Here is a 21,562-nt window from a genome sequence, read left to right on the forward strand (position 1 = left end):
GACTGAACCAGGTCTAAAGCAGGTCTAAAGCATGTCTAAAGCAGGTCTAAAGCAGGTCTAAGCGAGGTCTAAAGCAGGACTGAACCAGGACTGAACCAGGACTAAACCGGGACTGAACCAGGACTAAACCGGGACTGAACCAGGTCTAAACCGGGACTAAACCAGGACTAAACCGGGACTAAACCAGGACTAAACCGTGACTGAACCAGGACTAAACCAGGACTGAACCAGGACTAAACCAGGTCTAAACCAGGACTAAACCAGGTCCAAAGCAGGACTAAACCAGGCCCAAAGCAGGACTAAACCAGGTCTAAAGCAGGTCTAAAGCAGGTCCAAACCAGGTCTAAGCGAGGTCTAAACCGGGACTGAACCAGGTCTAAACCGGGACTAAACCAGGACTAAACCGGGACTAAACCAGGTCTAAAGCAGGTCTAAACCAGGTCTAAACCAGGACTAAACCAGGTCTAAACCAGGTCTAAAACAGGACTAAACCAGGTCTAAAGCAGGTCTAAACCAGGTCTAAACCAGGACTAAACCAGGTCTAAACCAGGTCTAAACCAGGGCTCTAGGGTCTTTCTCAGGACTGTCACAGGTCTTTAGGTGTATATTGACTGTTGCCATTGATACGCTTCATTCAAATCCATGTTTTATCTTTATTATTTTTTTCAGATAAATGAGTGACCGCAGTGACGTAATGACCCCGCCCCCTGCCCGGTCTTTATCAGGGCTCGCGCAGTCACGGTCAGTCACCTCGCGCCGCACACGCACGAGAACATGATGAGGAACGCAAGGACACTGCAGCGGCTCGTGCGCTTTGTGCCCTCCGCGCGCGCACACCACTGCCCCCCGCGTGCGCCGTCTGTGGGACTCGTGGGCGCCCCGTTCAGCAAAGGACAGGTAAGTCACGTGACAAGTGCAACAGGTGCAACAGGCGCTCTCCTGTCGCCTTCTCCTGTCCTCTCTGCCCATGTCCTCTCAGTCCATGTCCTCCATGTCCTCTCTGTCCATGTCCTCCCTGCCCATGTCCTCTCTGTCCATGTCCTCCCTGCCCATGTCCTCTCTGTCCATGTCCTCTCTGTCCATGTTCTCTGTGACCATGTCTCCTCTCCTCTGTCTCCTCTCTTTCTCTACCCTCCTCTCTCCTTCTCTCCTCTATCCTCTTCTCTTCTGTATTTCTGTCTTCTCTTTCGATATCCTCCTCTCTCCGCTTCCTTCCTTTCTTTCTTTCTTTCTTTCTTTCTTTCTTTCTTTCTTTCTTTCTTTCTTTCTTTCTTTCTTTCTTTCTTTCTTTCTTTCTTTCTGTCTTTTCTCTTTCTATACCCTCCTCTCTCCTTCTCTCCTCTTCCCTTTGTTATTTCTGTCTTCTCTTTCTCAAGATTCAAGATTTCTGTATTTGTCTCCCTTAGGAGAAATTTTTCTTGGACCTGCTCACACCACAAAAAACAAACAAAACCACACACAGGGTGCAGTACATCTCTCTCAACACACACACTCATTTCTACATCATTTATCACTTAACAGTTCCACCGAAACAGGCACAAATGAATGTTTATATCTGTTATATCTCCACCGTGATGCCCTGTACCTCCTCCCTGAACTCAACAGTTCATACTCAGGTTAGAACACATGTGTCGGGTCAGAGAGAATGCTCCTGGTCTGTCTCCTCATGGCCTGTTCGTAAAGTTCTTGAGGGCTCAGAGGGACAGCACAGCCCATAATTTTCCCTGCTGTCCTCACCAGATTTAAAATTTGGGTTTTTGATTTGACCAGCAAGTTTCCAAACCAGCTGGTGATTCCATATCTTAGCACCGACTCAACGGTAGCTCTGTAGAAAATGAGCATAATATTACAACTGACACCAAATACCCTCTATACCCTCCTCTCTCCTTCTCTCCTCTTCCCTTTGTTATTTCTGTCTTCTCTTTCTATACCCTCCTCTCTCCTCTTCCCTTCTTTATTTCTGTCTTCTCTTTCTATACCCTCCTCTCTCCTTGTCTCCTTCTCTCCTCTTCCCTTCTTTAGGCTACTCACTCTCTTCCTCTCACCTCCTCTTCTCATCTCCTCTCTCTCCCTCCTCTCTTTCTCTGATCTCTCCTCATTTCATTTCCTAACCTCTCTGTCTCTCCTTCCCTCCTCTCTCCCTTTCTCCTCCTCTCCTTTCTCCTTTTCTGTATTACTGTCTCCTCTCTTTCTCTCCTATCCTTCCCTTCTTCTCTCCCTTTCCTTGTCTCCCTCTCCTCTCCCTCTCCCCTTACATTAACTCTTTGTCTTCTCTCCTCTCTCCTTCTCTCTCCTTCACTATTTTCCCCTTCTCTTTCTCTACTCTTTCTTCTCTCCTCTATCTATTTTCCTTCTCTCCTCTCTCCTTCTCTCCTTCTCTTCTCTTTCCTTGTCGCCTCTCTCTTGTCTAATCCTTTCTATCCTTCTCTTCCTGTCTCCTCTCCCCTCTTTCCTTCTCTCCTCTACTTCTCCCCCCTTCTCTCCTCTCTCCTTCTCTCTTGTCTAACCCATTCTCTCCTTCTCTCCTCTTATCTCCTCTCTTCTTCTTCTCCTCTCTTCTCTCCTCTCTCGTCTAACCCCTTCTCTCCTTCCCTGTCCCCTCCTTCTCTCCTTTTCCCCTTGTCTTTTTTCCTCTCTCCGTCTCTCCTCCTCTCCTTCCCTCTTCCTCTTCTCTCCTCTCTGTCGTCTTACCCCTTCCCTCCTTTTATCTCCTCTCCTCTCTCCTTCTCTTCTCTCCTCTCCTCCTCTTCTCTCCTCTCTCCTCTTTCCTTCTCTCCTCTCTCCGTCTTTCCTCTAACCTTTCTCCCTCTCTCCTTCTTTCCTCTAACCTTTCTGCTTCTCTCCTTCTTTCCTCTAACCTTTCTGCTTCTCTCCTTCTTTCCTCTAATCTTTCTCCTTCTCTCCTTCTTTCCTCTAATCTTTCTCCTTCTCTCCTTCCATCCATCCATCCATCTTCTTCCACTTATCTGGGGCCGGGTCGCGGGGGCAGCAGTCTAAGCAGGGACTCCCAGACTTCCCTCACCCCAGACACGTCCTCCAGCTCCTCCGGTGGGACCCCAAGGCGTTCCCAGGCCAGCCGAGAGACATAGTCCCTCCAGCGTGTCCTGGGTCTTCCCCGGGGCCTCCTCCCGGTGGGACATGCCCAGAACACCTCCCTAGGGAGGCGTCCAGGAGGCATCCTGAGCAGATGCCCGAGCCACCTCAGCTGGCTCCTCTCAACGTGTAGGAGCAGCGGCTCTACTCCGAGCTCCTCCCGTGTGACCGAGCTCCTCACCCTATCCCTAAGGGTGCGCCACTCTGCGGAGGAAGCCCATTTCAGCCGCTTGTATCCGCGACCTTGTCCTTTCGGTCATTACCCAGAGCTCATGACCATAGGTGAGGGTAGGAACGTAGATTGACCGGTAAATCGAGAGCTTCGCCTTCCGGCTCAGCTCCTTCTTTACCACAACGGACCGATACAGCGACCGCATCACTGCAGATGCTGCACCGATCCACCTGTCAATCTCACGCTCCATCCTTCCCTCACTCGTGAACAAGACCCCGAGATACTTGAACTCCTCCACTTGGGGCAGAGACTCACCACCCACCCGGAGAGAGCAAACCACCTTTTTCCGGTCGAGAACCATGGCCTCGGATTCCTTCTCTCCTTCTTTCCTCTAATGTTTCTCCTTCTCTTTTTCTTTCCTCTAATCTTTCTCCTTCTCTCCTTCTTTCCTCTAACCTTTTTCCTTCTCTCCTTTCTCCTTCTTTCCTCTAATCTTTCTCCTTCTCTCCTTCTTTCCTCTAACCTTTCTCCTTCTCTCCTCTCTCCTTTCATCTAACCTTTCTCCTTCTCTCCTTCTTTCCTCTAACCTTTCTCCTTCTCTCCTCTCTTCTCTCCTTCTCTCCTCTCTCCTTCTTTCCTCTAACCTTTCTCCTTCTCTCCTTCTTTCCTCTAATCTTTCTCCTTCTTTCCTCTAACCTTTCTCCTTCTCTCCTTCTTTCCTCTAACCTTTCTCCTTCTCTCCTCTCTTCTCTCTCCTTCTCTCCTTCTTTCCTCTAACCTTTCTCCTTCTCTCCTTCTTTCCTCTAACCTTTCTCCTTCTCTCCTTCTTTCTTCTAACCTTTCTGCTTCTCTCCTTCTTTCCTCTAACCTTTCTCCTTCTCTCCTCTCTCCTTTCATCTAACCTTTCTCCTTCTCTCCTTCTTTCCTCTAACCTTTCTCCTTCTCTCCTCTCTTCTCTCCTTCTCTCCTCTCTCCTTCTTTCCTCTAACCTTTCTCCTTCTCTCCTTCTTTCCTCTAATCTTTCTCCTTCTTTCCTCTAACCTTTCTCCTTCTCTCCTTCTTTCCTCTAACCTTTCTCCTTCTCTCCTCTCTTCTCTCTCCTTCTCTCCTTCTTTCCTCTAACCTTTCTCCTTCTCTCCTTCTTTCCTCTAACCTTTCTCCTTCTCTCCTTCTTTCTTCTAACCTTTCTGCTTCTTTCCTTCTTTCCTCTAACCTTTCTCCTTCTCTCCTTCTTTTCCTCTAATCTTTCTCCTTCTCTCCTTCTTTCCTCTAACCTTTCTCCTTCTCTCCTCTCTCCTTCTTTCCTCTAATCTTTCTCCTTCTTTCCTCTAACCTTTCTCCTTCTCTCCTCTCTCCTTCTTTCCTCTAATCTTTCTCCTTCTTTCCTCTAACCTTTCTCCTTCTCTCCTCTCTCCTTCTTTCGTCTAACCTTTCTCCTTCTCTACTTCTTTCCTCTAACTTTTCTCCTTCTCTCCTCTCTCCTTCTTTCCTCTAACCTTTCTCCTTCTCTCCTCTTTCCTCTAACCTTTCTCACCTCCTTGTCTCTTCCTCTTCTCTCCTCTCTCATTTAACCCCTTCTTTCCTCCTTCTGTCTCTCCTCAGCCTCGTCCTGGGGTGGATCAGGGCCCATCTCGGATCCGTGAGGCTGGACTGGTGGATCTACTGCGGGCACAAGGTCAGATGCCCTCCCTGTGTGTCAGATGCCCTCCCCGTGTGTCAAATAGTTCACAGCTGAATCTAGTCCCTCCTTACTGTCGTTTACCTGTTTCTATGGTGATGCTCACAGCGTAGGGATATAGAACAGTGATTAAACATTACCGGAACTACTTGTGCGGTTATACAGAAACAATGCACATCATTTCTGAGATCCAGCTTGTAAATTTACACTGTAATTATGTGTCTGTGATTTACCCTGAAACACCGATCCATCTTGGAATTCCCACTTGGAAACTCGGGCAAAGTTTTGGAAGCCTGACCTGATTCCGAGTTAGAAAATACAACGTGTGTGTGTGTATAAAGTTTAAAATATTGATGGTACTATACTGCTTCTGTGACCTGCTCCTGCACACTGAGCGTCTGCACTCATAAATGTAAAAGTTCATTCATTTGTTCATTGTGTCACCATGGTAACAGCTGCGCATTTCACCATAGACATACATGTAAGTGTCATATTCCTGTGTATATATACCGTAAACTTTAATGTACTGGTAAGTGTTTTTTCCGACGACTTGATCACACTGGGACGCACAAACTCGGACAAAATGTTATTCCGACCTCTGACCTCTGACCTGAAATGGAGCGCAGCGTTAGCGTTACAATAAAAACAGGCTAATTATGCAAATGAGGCACATCTTTCACACGACACTTTCAGTCACATTTAAACTGGACTCACATAAATGTTTGACTCAAGTTTGGACTTTACTCCGAGAATGGAATATTGATCTGTTTAAACTCAACAGTCCAACCAAATATTAACCCAAAGTGTCAGATGCCCTCCCTCTCTGTGTGCCAGATGCCCTCCCTGTGCGTCAGATCGCCTCAGATGCCCTCCCTCCTCACACTCCGGGCTCTTTTCCACAGGTTGTGCGGTGAAGGACTTCGGGGACCTGGATTTTGAGGTGTTTCCTGACGATGCTCCTGTGGGAAGAGTCAAGAACCCGCGCGCCGTCGGCAGCGCCACACACAGGCTGTCCCAGGCAGTGCAGGCCATCAAGAAAGAGGGACACACAGCCGTGATGCTGGGAGGAGACCACAGGTAGACCTAGACCAGGACTAAACAGGACTAAACGGGACTAAACAGGACTAAAGCAGGACTAAACAGGACTAAAGCAGGACTAAACAGGACTAAAGCAGGACTAAACAAGACTAAATGGGACTAAACGGGACTAAAGCAGGACTAAGCCAGGACTAAACGGGACTAAACAGGACTAAGCCAGGACTAAAGCAGGACTAAACAGGACTAAAGCAGGACTAAACAGGACTAAAGCAGGACTAAACAGGACTAAAGCAGGACTAAAGCAGGACTAAACAGGCCTAAACAAGACTAAACGGGACTAAACGGGACTAAAGCAGGACTAAGCCAGGACTAAACGGGACTAAACAGGACTAAGCCAGGACTAAAGCAGGACTAAACAGGACTAAACAGGACTAAAGCAGGACTAAAGCAGGACTAAACAGGACTAAAGCAGGACTAAACAGGACTAAAGCAGGACTAGACCAGGACAAAACAGGACTAAAGCAGGACTAAACCAGGACTAAAGCAGGACTAAAGAGGACTAAAGCAGGACTAAAGCAGGACTAAAGCAGGACTAAAGCAGGACTAAACAGGACTAAAGCAGGACTAAAGCAGGACTAAACAGGACTAAACAGGACTAAAGCAGGACTAAAGCAAGACTAAAGTAAGACTAAACCAGGACTAAACCAGGACTAAACCAGGACTAAACCAGGACTAAACCAGGGATTAAAGCAGGACTAAAGCAAGACTAAACAGGACTAAAGCAGGACTAAAGCAGGACTAAACAGGACTAAAGCAGGACTAAACAGGACTAAAGCAGGACTAAAGCAGGACTAAACAGGACTAAAGCAGGACTAAACAGGACTAAAGCAGGACTAAACAGGACTAAAGCAGAACTAGACCAGGTCTAAAGCAGGACTAAACAGGACTAAACCAGGACTAAACCAGGACTAAACCAGGGACTAAAGCAGGACTAAACAGGACTAAAACAGGACTAAAGCAGGACTAAAGCAGGACTAAACAGGACTAAAGCAGGACTAAAGCAGGACTAAACAGGACTAAAGCAGGACTAAACAGGACTAAAGCAGGACTAAACAGGACTAAAACAGGACTAAAGCAGGACTAAACAGGACTAAGAGTGCATTCACATTTGCACCTTTCCCCCTCTACTCATCTCCTCTCCTCTCTCTTCTCTCCTCCCCCTCACCTCCTCTCTCTTCTCTCCTCAGCCTGGCTCTTGGCTCGATCCACGGTCACTCCTCCGCTGTAGGAGACCTGAGTGTGGTTTGGGTGGACGCTCACGCAGACTTAAACACTCCTCTGACCTCTGGGACGGGGAACCTTCACGGTCAGCCGCTCAGCTTCCTCCTCCATGAGCTCCGGGCCAAGGTACGACATCAGACTCATGACCTCGACAACTATCAGCACCATGAGAACCGCCATTACCGGATTTGTTACGTTTTCGGTGAATTTAAACACCGGTGGTTTACAGATGCAGTTCTATTGTTTACATTGAACTTTACCATGAAATATCCTAAAGAGAAAAGCACAAATGCGGAACCTGATCATTTCTATCAGTGCCTCGATCATAGACTGTGTAAAGAAGTCGACTAAGGGAGTGTGACATCACCTACAGTTATAGCGACGAATTTGGAGCCGAGTCCAATATTTGGAATTTCAGCCACGAGTATCATAGCAACCAAAGAGCCAATCAGGAGCGAGGGTGTTTAAGGTAACGGCCCTTAGCAACATTGTCAATCAAATCTGTCGCTAACGCAATCATTGTTTTGGACAAACTTTACATAAATGGACAGCTATACCGGAATGTAGAAATAACCCCTTGGCTTTACTAAACTTTCCAATACTGTAACCTCTCCATAACTCAACAACACACAGAACCTACAGACACACATACATACATCCCTTCTTCCCCCCACGCATACACAGACACGCGCACACGCACGCAGACACAGACATACGGACACACACGCATGCACGCACGCATGCACACGCGCACTCTCTCCCTCTTTCTCTTGCTCGCTCTCTCACTCTCTCTCTCTCTCATATACAAAACTGATTCATATAACCCAGGTCTCAACTAACTACTTTAGACATATAGAACTGCACTAGTCTCCTCACTCCCAGTTAATAACTCTATCCAATGGTTCTGGACTATGACTCTCCCTTTTATCTTCATTCATTCTCTTTCTCTCTCCTACACTTGCACTCACTTGCAGACATACATATACTGCCATGCCTCTTCTTTCTTTTTCTCAACCCCCTATCCAATTTTGTTTATTTTATATCTACTTCTTATTTTCAAGTTTCAACATTTTTTTCCTGTTATCAGTTCATTCAAATGATGCATTTACTGTCTGCTCTGTCTTGGTTTTGCACACCTAACACAAACACATGTGCATACAGACACCAAACACATTAACATTTGTCACTTGGAATGTGTGTGGCATTCGCACGCAGGCGAAAAAGAAAAAAATCTTCAGCGAACTTCATAAACTAAAACCAGACATATGCCTTCTACAAGAAACTCACTTATCAAATTCAGATCTTGATCTACTACAATTTAAAGAATTTAACAGTATATATTCATCTACATACAACAGCAGACAATGAGGAGTATCAATCTTAATACACAACAAACTTATATTCAAACATCTCTCAACAATAACTGACCCTGAGGGACGGTATGTCATCATCAATGGCACCATGTCCAACAATAAATTTACAATAGTTAATATATACGGACCTAACACCGACGACCCCTCATTTTTTCACTGTATATTCTCAAAATTAAATGAAGCCTCAAATATAATCATCGCTGGAGACTTCAACACAGTACTGGATTCAAACCTTGACCGCTCACACATCGCAGGACATAATAGACACAATAGAGACATAAAAGACATTCCACAGACACAATAAAACAATACATGACAGACTTTGGACTTGGCGATAGTTGGAGATTGTCACACCCACACAAAAGACAATCCACACACTCTTCTGTGGTACATCATTCTTCCTCAAGAATTGACTATATCCTCATAAGCAATATTCTCTTGTCTAATATAAAAGAAACCACAATTCATCCTATCTCAATTAGTGACCATGCACCAGTCAATCTAACACTACAATTTCACTACTACACCAAACCTTCCTTGAGATGGCACTTCAATCTTTCACTACTCAAAGACCCAGCATTCAATACGATGGTAGAGAGGGAGTGGGCATCCTTCATGGAACTGAATGACTCCCCGGAGACCACTGCAATAACACTCTGGGAAACCGGTAAAGCATATTTAAGAGGGAAAATTATTTCATATTCAACCTACAAAAAGAAAAAACAAATAGAATTAGAACAACAATTACATCAAAAGATAATAACATTGACAGAAAACTGAAATATACCTGAATTGAGAAACACACAACTACAACTAGACAAAATTTTACAGGAAAAAAACAACTTTATTATGCAACAACTCCAATATGAACTTATTGAAAAACATAATATATCTGGTAAATATCTTGCAAACTTACTTCAAAGAAAAAAAGACAAATCAATAATTCCATCAATACAGACCTTTGAAAATCAAATCACTCATGATCCACAAGAAATTAATAACACATTCCATATGTTCTACAAGAGCTTATATTCATCAGAAACAGAATCCAATCCAACAGCAATAAAATCATTTTTCCAAAACATAAACCTACCACAATTACCCTCCGATATGGCTGAATTCTTAGATGCACCATTATCACTGCAAGATCTCCATAAAGCCCTCCTTCAGATGCCCAACAACAAAGCCCCCGGTCCCGACGGATACCCCCCTGAATTTTATAAGCACTTTTGGAATTTACTATCACCACTTTTCAACCGGACAGTGACTGAAATAAAAAATACATCTCAAATCCCTCTTCATATGAATACAGCAGCCATAACAATATTACTTAAACCAGACAAAGACCCAACCCAACCCACCAGCTATAGACCCCTTTCATTACTTAATACAGATTTAAAAATCATTACAAAAGCACTTGCCCTCCGACTAGAAAAAGTTACACCACTGTTAATTCACCCCGACCAAACAGGATTTATCAAAAATAGAAACTCTTCAGACAACCTTCGTAGATTATTCAACCTCATCAATATCGCTCAACAATCAAATATCAGGACAATCATAACCTCATTAGATGCAGAAAAAGCTTTTGATAAGGTAAACTGGACATTTCTTTTCCACACATCAATTTGGCTTCGGGGAGTCATTTATCCACTGGATTAAGACACTCTATACCTCACCTAGAGCCACAGTCACAACTAATGGTATCACCTCACCTTCGTTCACACTGCACAGGGGCACTAGACAAGGATGCCCGCTCTCTCCCTCGCTGTTCGCCTTATTGATTGAACCGCTTGCAGTAGCAATACGCCAAAATAACAGCATACAAGGAATATACGTCTCGGACACACATCATAAAATCAGCCTATATGCAGATGATATTCTACTGTACCTACAAAAACCACAGCAATCATTACACGAAACTTTCAAAATTATAAATACATTCTCATCCATATCAGATTACACTATCAACTGGAACAAATCAACAATACTCCCTCTCTCAGATGAAGGAGGAAGTTCTGCAGCTCAGGATTCATTCCCTGGTATGCACACAGGTAACATTAAGTATTTAGGCATTAACATTTCCCCCAGGCTGTCAGAGTTGTTCTCACTTAATCATAACCCTCTGCTTAAAACAATAGAAAACGACCTTGAACGATGGACAAACTTACCACTTTCACTAATAGGACGAATAGCATCAGTAAAAATGAAAATCCTCCTCAAATTGAATTACCTATTTGCAAACATCCCAGCTACACCTCCGGACAAATGGTTTCAGACACTAGACTCATTAATGATACACTTTTATTGGAAGAACAAAAAAGCAAAAATCAAACTCTCAACATTACAAAAAAACAAAGCACAAGGCGGCCTCGAAGCACCAAATTTCATCCACTATCACTTGGCAAATCAACTACAATATCTAGTTAAATGGACAGGACAAACATACAATAATAACACATGGATTTCTTTGGAACAGTCATACTTCAAAAATCTTTCTTTGGCAGACATACCCTCAATGAATACTACTCTCAAAAAATATAACTGCTTCAAGAACACAGTCATTTCAACAACTCTGACAGCCTGGTGGAAAGCTTTAAAATTAACCAATTCTTCCACGGCACCTTGTAAATACACCCCCATCTGGCACAACCCTGACTTTCACATGAATAGTACCCCACTTCACTATTACACATGGGAACAAAAAGGCATCACTCACCTTCACCACTTATTCCACAACAATAAATTCATAACATTTAGACAACTTATGGAACAGTTCGAAATCAACAACAATAATCGCTTTCAATACTTACAAATCAAATCCATTATCCAAAGCAAGATTAATATAACTAATAATACCCTGGATCCTCCTCAACTATTAGAAAACATAAAGAATATGAAGAAACCAAAGAAACTAATTTCCAAACTATACAAACTTATCCATTCAGACAATATAATACATGCACCACAACTCAAATGGAACACGGATATAGATACACCATCTACATACAAACTCTGGACAGAAATTTGCAAAAATACATTCTCAATGACATCCAACACTAATCTACAACTTATCCAATACAAAGTTATCCACAGGACACACATCACCCAATACAAGAAATTCAAAATGGGACTAACAGACACAGACACCTGTTCACAATGCACCATGGGAGTCACAGACACTTATTTACATGCACTGTGGGAATGTTCACCAGTTCAGGGTTTTTGGAACACAGTCACACACAAACTCACAGACATCCTGAGCTGCAGAATTCCTCCCTCCCCATCCCTATGTTTACTTGGCATTATTACAATTTTCACCATACCACCTAAATATAAAAACAGTTTGTTGACATCTCTAACTATCGCCAAGAAAATAATTCTACAAAAATGGAAATCAAAACAGTCAATAAACATCAAACACTGGTCTAACTCGCTCATCCATCACATTTCAACCTCTCAAATGACAGCATACTTTGAGGATGACATACCGTCTTTCATGGAAACCTGGACACCATTTATAAACCACTTCAATATTGTTTTCAATCAGTCATCAATATCAACAACATAAACTCCACCAATAGACTATTATAACACCATTAACATAGTAATTATGAGAATGCCACGCACACTCCTATACACACCCCCATTCCTACAAAGACACACACACACACGACATTATGTAAACTTTATTACAATAATTGCAATCATACCACCACTATTGCTGTATACCACTATTATTGTTGTATTATTGTTTTCATTGTATGTACACGTTTCTATTGTTGCTGTCACTACTATTATTGTCATTATTATTGCCTTATTCATTAACTAATTTATTTATTGAATTAATTTGTGGTTCTGATGGAGATAAATAAATGGATGAATATAAACACACATATTAAATATTAAAATAAAGAACATGAATTATTAAATAATAATTTAAATATACACACATATAATATATATATATATATATATATATATATATATATATATATATATATATATATATATATATATATATATATATATATATAAAAATACACAATAATAACAATTATTAATAATAATACATTAATTATTAATCAATAATAATAATAATTGACAACAAATACATAAAAAGATTAAGGTTAGCAAGGAATGGGCGCGTTGCTAGGGGGTACTGCCCCTTGAGTGCGGGCTCACCAAAACCTTGCCTCTTTTAATGCATTGTACAGGACACGCATGCACACACATTTTACATTCAAATCTAAATAACCAATACCACCATTAGGACCACAAAACTAACATAGAGCAATATTGACCAACACTGAGTATGACAGCAATAATAAAACCTGTTATCGTTATCTTTACTTTTATGATTAATATTATTAGTATTACTTCTTTATCTCCGCACGCACACTCATACACTCACACACACACACACACCCACATATTTACAAAGAAAACCAACCAAGACAGAATAATGCAGGTACCGTACTGTACTCCCCCCCCCAACACTTTTACACATCAACACAACTTTCTCTGTAAATAGTAAGCTGTAAATATTGTATGTGTTTCTATGTCACTGGGTGTTCTTCAAAATAAAATTAAAAAAAAAATAAAAATAAAAATAATCTGTCGCTAACGATAATGGGAGCGACCTCTGGGGAAAGAAGCCGTCTGATCGGTCTGTTATTAATGTTCACGATGATTGGCCTGTAGGATGTGGAGTAAAAATGATGGCCGTGTCTCTTGACCAATTAGACGGCTGCTCCTCTTCTCAGGTCCCGCCCCTGCCCAACTTCTCGTGGGTGACTCCGTGCCTTCGGGCCAAGAACCTGGTTTACATCGGGCTGCGTGACGTGGATCCCGGAGAACAGTAGGTGGCTCTGCAGGTCTTTGTGTATGTGTGACCTTTGACCTCTGATCTTTGACCTGCTCCACAGCTTCATCCTCAAGGAGCTCGGGGTCAAGTTCTTCTCCATGAGTGAAGTCGACCATCTGGGAATCGCCAGGGTGATGGAGGAGACCAGCGACTATCTCCACAGCAAGTGAGGAGGAGATGCAAGGAGGAGGAAGAGAGGAGAGAGAGGGAAGAAAAGGAGAGGGCGGAGGAGAGGGAGAAGCAGAGGAGGAGAGGGAGGGGATAGAGGAGGAGGAAAGGAGGAGAGGGAGGAGGAGAAGGAGGAGAGGGAGGAGCAGAGGAGGAGCGGGAGGCGGAGAGGAGGAGAAGGAGGAGAAGAGGGAGGACAAGGAGAGGGAGGAGCACAGGAGGAGCGGGAGGCGGAGAGGAGGAGAGGGAGGAGGAGGAGGAGAGGGAGGACAAGGAGAGGGAGGAGCACAGGAGGAGAGGGAGGCGGAGAGGAGGAGATGGAAGGAGGAGGAAGAGAAGAGAGAGAGGGGAGGAAAGGAGAGGCGGAGGAGAAGGAGGAGAGGGAGGAGCGGAGGAGGAGTGGAGGCGGAGAGGGAGGAGCAGAGGAGGAGAGGGAGGAGGAGAGGGAGGAGGAGGAGAGGGAGGAGCAGAGGAGGAGAGAGGAGGAAAGGACTAGAGGGAGGAGGAGAGAGAGGAGGAGGAGGAGGAGGACACACAAGAAACCAATGAGAGGAAAGAGAAAGAGGAGAGGAGGAGACAAAGGCAGAGGAGGAAAGGAGGAGAGAGAGGAGGAAAGGAGGAGAGAGGAGGAGAGGGATGAGGAAAGGAGAAGAGGGAGGAGGAAAGAAGGAGAGGAGAGAGGAGGAGAGAGAGGAGGAAAGGAGAGAGAGGGAGGAAGAACAGAGGGGAGAGAGGAGGAAAGGAGGAGAGAGAGGAGGAAAGGAGAAGAGAGAGAGGAGGAAAGGAGAAGAGAGAGAGGAGGAAAGGAGGAGGAGAGAGAGGAGAAAGGAGGAAAGGAGGAGAGAGCAGAGGAAAGAAGAAGAGAGAGCAGGAAAGGAGACAGGGGAGGAAAGGAGGAGAGAGGAGGAGGAAAGGAGAGAGATAGAGAGAGGAGGTAAGGAGAAAAGAGAGGAGGAAAGAAGAGAGAGATGAGAAAAGGAAAAGAGAGAGGAGGAAAGGAGACACAAGAAACAGAGGAGGAGAATGAGGAGAGAGGTGGAGGAGAGAGAGAGGAGGAGGAGGACACACGAGAAACAGGGGAGGAGAGGAGGGGGAGAGAAGAGAGGAGGAGGAGAAGAAGGAGAGGGGGAGAGGAGGACCAGAGGATTCTCGTGCTCCCTGTGTGTTCTGAATGCTCTTTCTTGTCGTAGGACGCAGAGGCCGATTCACCTGAGCTTCGACGTGGACGCACTTGACCCCTCTGTGACCCCGGCCACTGGGACCCCTGTGACCGGAGGACTGACCTACAGGGAGGGAACCTACATCACAGAGAGTCTGCACCAGACCGGTACTGGACCAGGACTAAACCAGGACTGAACCAGGACTAAACCAGGAATTAACCACGACTGAACCAGGACTAAACCAGGACTAAACCAGAACTGAACCAGGACTAAACCAGAACTGAACCAGGACTAAACCAGGACTGAACCAGGACTAAACCAGAACTAAACCAGGACTAAACCAGGACTAAACCAGGACTAAAGCAGGACTGAACCAGGACTAAACCAGGACTAAAGCAGGACTGAACCAGGACTAAACCAGGAATGAACCAGGACTGAACCAGGACTAAACCAGGACTGAACCAGGACTAATCCAGGACTAAACCAGGACTGAACCAGGACTGAACCAGGACTAAACCTGTTTCATCTATGGGAAAAAGGCGCCTGTCTGTTATTAATGTTCATATCTTGATTTAGAGACAAAATAGTGAAATAAAAACTCCAGGATCATGTAGAGCAGGTTAAAACCAACATTTTAAGGTCAGAATGACGAGTCTGACAGCAGCAGTTACAGAGAGAGTGGCCATGTTTTTTGGGGGGTTTTTTTGTAGAAAATGAACTGGAGCCAAAGCTGAAGTGAGATGGTGACGTCCACAGATATGTTCAGGATATAATTATTGATTATTCCTCTGTATTTTTCCCACAGATCTGCTCTCAGCCGTGGACCTGGTGGAGGTGAATCCCTGGAGGGCGGATTCAGAGGGCGGAGTCAGGTCCACAGTGTCGGCGGCGGTCGACCTCATCCTCGGCTGCTTTGGACGGCGCCGAGAGGGAAACCACGCCAACGAATACCAACTGCCTGAGCCCTGAGCCAATCAGAGCTCAGAATTCACCGGGACTAAACCGGATCTAGAACTGAACCAGGTTTTAAACAGGACTGCTGTGATTTGCAATTGTTAGATAGGTCAAAAAATAATATATTATTTTTGACATAAACTGAGCCAAAAGTAACGTTTATTGAGATATTTAAGGAATGTGACACAAAAGAGGCACTTGTCCTGATTTAACCAAAGATCAGTGCTAAATGTTTCCTTTTATGTTTTATATTAAATGATTTTAAAATGAGAAATCAGACATTACCAAAGAATAAAGTCGTGTTTATATATATATTTTTTTGTTTGATTTTTATTTTAAATGTCCAATTCAAGATTCAAGATTTCTTTTATTTGTCTCCCTTAGGAGAAATTTTTCTTGGACCAATGGGCTGCTCACACCACAGTAAACAACAGAACCATACACAGGGTGCAGTACATCTCTCTCCACACACCGCCACTCATTTTTACATCATTTATCATTTAACAGTTTCACTGAAACAGGTACAAATGAATGTTTATATCTGTTATATCTCCACCGTGATGCCCTGTACCTCCTCCCTGAACTCAACAGTTCATACTCAGGTTAGAACACATGTGTCGGGTCAGAGAGAATGCTCCTGGTCTGTCTCCTCATGGCCTGTTCGTAAAGTTCTTGAGGGCTCAGAGGGACAGCACAGCCCATAATTTTCCCTGCTGTCCTCACCAGATTTAAAATTTTCCAAGTTTCCAAACCAGCTGGTGATTCCATATCTTAGAACTGACTCAATGGTAGCTCTGTAGAAAATGAGCATAATGTTACAACTGACACCAAATAATCTGAGCCTGTGCAGGAAATGGAGGCGCTGGTGTATTCTGCTGCAAACAGTGGTCACCTGTGTATTCCAACTCAGATCTCTGTCAATATGGACTCCCAGATACTTAAAGGAGCTCACCTGCTCTATGTTATGGCCATGAATGGTCACTGGGCAATGGTCACCAGCTGCTCTGGGGTCAATCACCATTTCTACTGTTTTACTTGTATTAATCTGCAGTTTATGTGAGTCACACCAGGCCACAAGCTTCTCTACAATATTACACAAAACTGACTCTCATGAGCTTTAAGTCATGTTATAATCCTGTTACCTCCTCAAAAACAGACCTGGAGTTGTGTTTTGTTTCATTCACACATGTTTGAGTAACACTGCATTATTAGTGTGTCTACATCTACAACGCTCAAAATGCTCTGTTCCACCTTGTGGTCATAATGTTTTCAAATTAACAGCTGCTTTTTACCTTTAGTTCAGTAAAGATTGGAAATTCCAGGGCTAAAATTATCCAAATGATTCTAGTGAAGATGTGTGGAGTTTAAAAACACAGTGGAGCACTTCCTGTATCACCACATGACATCACAAAGTGGAACAGAATGTTTTCTGTTTGAGAGGTTCTGTACATAATACATGAATACATACAAATCAATACAAACACCCACAATAGAAACATGTGATTTGAAAACACATTTTAAGTATTTTGATTTTAAACTTTTTCCTGCTGTTTTCAAACCATTTTTAAAAACAGTGCAAAGGGTCAAATGAATCCAAATTAATACAAATGTGACCTTTTACCATTTGTAATATAATTCTGGAGGTTTAAAGTTGAGTCGGGACCAAGTCGTGATCTGAAAATACAAAAATAATGAAAATATGAGAATTAAATAGAACTAAATCAGGACTAAAGCAGGACTAAACTAGGACTAAACCAGGACTAAAGCAGGACTAAAACAGGACTAAAGCAGGACTAAACTAGGACTAAACCAGGACTAAAGCAGGACTAAAACAGGACTAAAACAGGACTAAAGCAGGACTAAACCAGGACTAAACTAGGACTAAACCAGGACTAAACCAGGACTAAACTAGGACTAAACCAGGACTAAACCAGGACTAAACTAGGACTAAACCAGGACTAAACTAGGACTAAACCAGGACTAAACCAGGACTAAACTAGGACTAAACCAGGACTAAACCAGGACTAAACCAGGACTAAACTAGGACTAAACCAGGACTAAACCAGGAATAAACCAAGACTGAACCAGGACTAAACCAGGACTAAACCAGGACTAAACTAGGACTAAATTAGGACTGAACCAGGACTAAACCAGGACTAAACCAAGACTGAACCAGGACTAAACCAGGACTAAACCAGGACTAAACTAGGACTAAACCAGGACTAAACCAGGACTAAATCAGTACTAAACCAGGACTAAACCAGGAATAAACCAGGACTAAACTAGGACTAAATTAGGACTAAACCAGGACTAAACCAGGAATAAACCAAGACTGAACCAGGACTAAACCAGGACTAAACCAGGACTAAACTAGGACTAAATTAGGACTGAACCAGGACTAAACCAGGACTAAACCAAGACTGAACCAGGACTAAACCAGGACTAAACCAGGACTAAACTAGGACTAAACCAGGACTAAATCAGTACTAAACCAGGACTAAACCAGGAATAAACCAGGACTAAACTAGGACTAAATCAGGACTAAACCAGGATTAAACCATGAATAAACCAGGACTGAACCAGGACTAAACCAGGACTAAACCAGGACTGAACCAGAACTGAACCAGGACTAAACCAGGACTAAACTAGGACTAAACCAGGACTAAACCAGGTCTAAACCAGGACAGAACCAGGACTAAACCAGGTCTAAACCAGGACTAAACCAGGACTCACCTTTGCGTCTCTTGCAGTAGTACAGGACTCCGCTCAGAGCCAGGACCAAACCCAGAACTGAACCTGAAATCCCGATGGCGATTTTATTTCTGTCTCCATGTGAAACCGGCTCTGAAAAGAAGGAGAGAAATCAGGAAGAGGAGGAGTCTGGGGGGGTGGACTAAACCAGGACTAAACCAGGATTAACCAGGATTAAACCAGGACTAAACTAGGACTAAACCAGGTCTGAATCAGGAGGCTCATAAAGGGAGGAGGAGTCTGATGAGAGGGAGGCTCACCCCAGGGCACCTCCAGGGCGTCTCTCAGAGCGGCGTGTTCGACCCAACAGGAAACTCTGTCCCCAAACCTGAAACACAAGAATATACTCCTGTCACTACTCCTGTCTCTGCTCCTGTCGCTGTCTCTGCTCCTGTCTCTGTCTCCGCTCCTGTCTCTGCTCTTGTCTTTATAATTTTTCTTCTAATTGCCCTGTTGAATTTTTTGCAGTTTTTCAGGTTTGAAAGTTCCTAAACTGAAGAACAAAGAGATATAATCAATTTTAAAGTGCTTTTAATAAAAAGATCCACATCAACAGGTGGAAAATCTGTGAGCTCCTCAACCTGCGTCATGACATCACACATATTTATCAGGGACGCTCGCACCAAACAGATCCTTTCAATAATACATCTGACCTGTTTTAAATACAAATGATGAATTTCATTTTTATATATTTTACCTTTTTCTTAAAGTATTAAATTATTTATGCTTTTAACCATATTACATGAAATTCAATCATTTTAGACTAAATACATTATCATGAGCCTAAACCATCCCTGGAATATGTCAAATGCCAAAGAAAAGAGACTGAGCTGAGGAGTTCACCTGAGACGCCTCAAAGGAGTCACCTCAAGAGGGGGGAGGAGCTCAACTGGAGGAGTAGCTCATCTGGGGGAATAGCTCACCTAGGGGAGTAGCTGAGCTGGCTATGGGCCTGGTAGAGCCAGTCTCCGTCTGGGAGTGTGTCTGTGGAGGACACCTCTGAGGTGTGAGGCTGCTGGTTGATGGTCCAGGAGATGGAGATACTTCTGGGGAAGAAGCCAAAGGTGCTACAGGTGAAGAGCCTCTGTGAGCCTCCAGAGGGCGCTGTAGAGGTTAGCACGGCCTCAGGAGTCACTGGAGACGCACAGAATAGTGGAAGTTATTTTACATTTATCTGGGACCACAGCCCAACCAGCAGATGTTTTACTGGCTCCTTTAGATCCACGTGTCTCTGATCATATTTATTGGCTGAAAAATACAAAACTATTATTTATTAATTATATAAATGCTCTACCATCCTGTAGGTCCTTGTCTTTCTGTAAGCTCCGCTCTCCTATAGGCTCCAACCCCTGTAAGCTCCACCCTCCAGTAAGCTCCGCCCTACTGTAGGCCCCACCCTCCTGCAGGGCTGGGAGGCGTCTGGGGGCCATGGAGGACCATCACCTCAGGGATCAGTGCTCCAACAGAGAGCAAACAGAGTAAACTTCACAGAGTAAACTTAACAGTGTAAACTTTAAAGTGTAAACTTTACAGTGTAAACTTCACAGAGTAAACTTTACAGTGTAACCTTTACAGAGAAAACTTTACAGTGTAAACTTTACAGAGTAAACTTTACAGTGTAAACTTTACAGAGTAAACAGAGCTCTGACCTCGACTGTGGGGATGTGGTCGGACGGTGGGAGAAATACTTAGTATAAATATACTCTTGACTCAAACATGACTCAGACCTGAGGACCAAGGACTGAGACTGGACCAATGACAACACTACTGCTCCTCTTCCTTCTTTTCTATCTGTTTTAAAGTGTGGAAAGTAATAAGAAACTGAAATGGACTGGACTTGGACTCAGTTTTAAATGATCAAGATTTGGAGACCTGGAGACCTAAAGACCTGACTCAGACTGGTGCTTTTCTGTTTGTAGATTCAGTCAAAAAGACCCTGATCCTAATGTGGAGATTTTCTATGATCAGGTCCCACTGCACTAGAAATAAAACTGTTAAGTGTTTCAGACTCACTGGTTCTGTTCAGAGCGTTCTTGTACCACATGTGCACATGCTGCAGACAGTAGTGTTGTTTCATCATGCGTCTCCGGGTCAGTCGGTCAGTGTCATTGTTGGCGATGTTGGCCTCACGGAGCCCAAACTCTGTGTACCCGGTGTACCAGTCCACACGGCTGGAGAAGCGTAAGAACTCCACACGGTTATAGTACTCCGAGTAAACATACTCTATGTCCTTCAGGTCTGAGGAGTTAAACCTGCAGAGCTCTGTGTCATATTTCAAGAACCCATCTGAAAAACAGAGTCAGAGTTAGTATCCAACATGTGGGAGGGCATCTGACACACAGTGTCTTACCTGAAGTGGTGAGTCCCAGCAGCAGCAGAGAGGCTCCGAGCAGCTCACCTGTCCTCATGTTTTCTCTGGACCTGCCACACCTGCCCCAAATGCACCTGTCCCTCAGTCTCCCACCTGTCCCTCAGTCTCTCACCTGTCCCTCAGTCTCTTACCTGTCCCTCAGTCTCTCACCTGTCCCTCAGTCTCTCACCTGTCCTTCAGTCTCTCACCTGTCCCTCAGTCTCTCACCTGTCCTTCAGTCTCTCACGTGTCCTTCAGTCTCTCACCTGTCCCTCAGTCTCTCACGTGTCCTTCAGTCTCTCACCTGTCCTTCAGTCTCTCACCTGTCCCTCAGTCTCTCACCTGTCCTTCAGTCTCTCACGTGTCCTTCAGTCTCTCACCTGTCCTTCAGTCTCTCACGTGTCCTTCAGTCTCTCACCTGTCCTTCAGTCTCTCACGTGTCCTTCAGTCTCTCACCTGTCCTTCAGTCTCTCACGTGTCCTTCAGTCTCTCACCTGTCCTTCAATCTCTCACCTGTCCTTCAGTGTCTCACCTGTGCTGTCTTCCGTCCCTTCTGTGTGAGTGCTGTTGTATAGGTCTGGTCATGTGACACGTCTCTTTCACCAGTGTCTTTTCTTTTTATCAAAGATTATGTTGTATAACCTGAATTTCAGGTCGACTTGTTCCTTTTCCATTTC

At 44.1% G+C, this 21,562-nt stretch overlaps 3 protein-coding genes across 3 annotated transcripts in view; 2 read left to right on the forward strand and 1 right to left on the reverse strand.

Annotated features, from left to right (window-relative positions):
• The first annotated feature begins 750 nt into the window (after positions 1-750).
• On the forward strand, positions 751-16,099 carry arg1 (arginase 1). Its single transcript, XM_033984502.2, has 8 exons — positions 751-897; positions 4,868-4,940; positions 5,846-6,020; positions 7,229-7,388; positions 13,402-13,496; positions 13,564-13,668; positions 14,861-14,997; positions 15,636-16,099. The coding sequence occupies exons 1-8, from the start codon at positions 775-777 to the stop codon at positions 15,797-15,799; spliced, it is 1,032 nt and encodes a 343-aa protein (XP_033840393.1). The 5' UTR covers positions 751-774; the 3' UTR covers positions 15,800-16,099.
• ptenb (phosphatase and tensin homolog B) overlaps positions 5,826-21,562 on the forward strand; it is a 128,653-nt gene continuing 112,916 nt past the window's right edge. Inside the window, exon 1 of the mRNA XM_055229768.1 lies at positions 5,826-5,836. The gene's annotated coding sequence lies outside the window, so the exon portion shown is untranslated. The remainder of the gene's footprint in view (positions 5,837-21,562) is intronic.
• LOC117386917 (HLA class II histocompatibility antigen, DR beta 5 chain-like) lies at positions 15,918-21,480 on the reverse strand. The gene is made up of 6 exons (XM_033984292.2): positions 20,886-21,480; positions 20,549-20,821; positions 19,459-19,669; positions 18,796-18,863; positions 18,518-18,628; positions 15,918-17,458 (listed from the first exon to the last, which is right to left on the reverse strand). Exons 1-6 carry the CDS (start codon positions 20,941-20,943, stop codon positions 17,430-17,432), a joined length of 750 nt encoding a protein of 249 aa, XP_033840183.1. The 5' UTR covers positions 20,944-21,480; the 3' UTR covers positions 15,918-17,429.

This window comes from Periophthalmus magnuspinnatus, chromosome 19 (genome assembly GCF_009829125.3).
Source record: "Periophthalmus magnuspinnatus isolate fPerMag1 chromosome 19, fPerMag1.2.pri, whole genome shotgun sequence".
Lineage (NCBI taxonomy): Eukaryota > Metazoa > Chordata > Actinopteri > Gobiiformes > Gobiidae > Periophthalmus > Periophthalmus magnuspinnatus.

Excerpts from the sequence above, each read along its gene's own strand:
- arg1 (XM_033984502.2), top strand. The coding sequence starts at position 775 with ATGATGAGGAACGCAAGGACACTGCAGCGGCTCGTGCGCTTTGTGCCC. Across the intron at positions 7,389-13,401 it reads TCCATGAGCTCCGGGCCAAG|GTCCCGCCCCTGCCCAACTT; the intron begins GTACGACATCAG and ends TCCTCTTCTCAG. Across the intron at positions 13,669-14,860 it reads AGCGACTATCTCCACAGCAA|GACGCAGAGGCCGATTCACC; the intron begins GTGAGGAGGAGA and ends TTCTTGTCGTAG.
- LOC117386917 (XM_033984292.2), bottom strand. The coding sequence starts at position 20,943 with ATGAGGACAGGTGAGCTGCTCGGAGCCTCTCTGCTGCTGCTGGGACTC. Across the intron at positions 19,670-20,548 it reads GAACGCTCTGAACAGAACCA|TGACTCCTGAGGCCGTGCTA; the intron begins GTGAGTCTGAAA and ends GTGCGTCTCCAG. Across the intron at positions 17,459-18,517 it reads CTACTGCAAGAGACGCAAAG|ATCACGACTTGGTCCCGACT; the intron begins GTGAGTCCTGGT and ends TTGTATTTTCAG.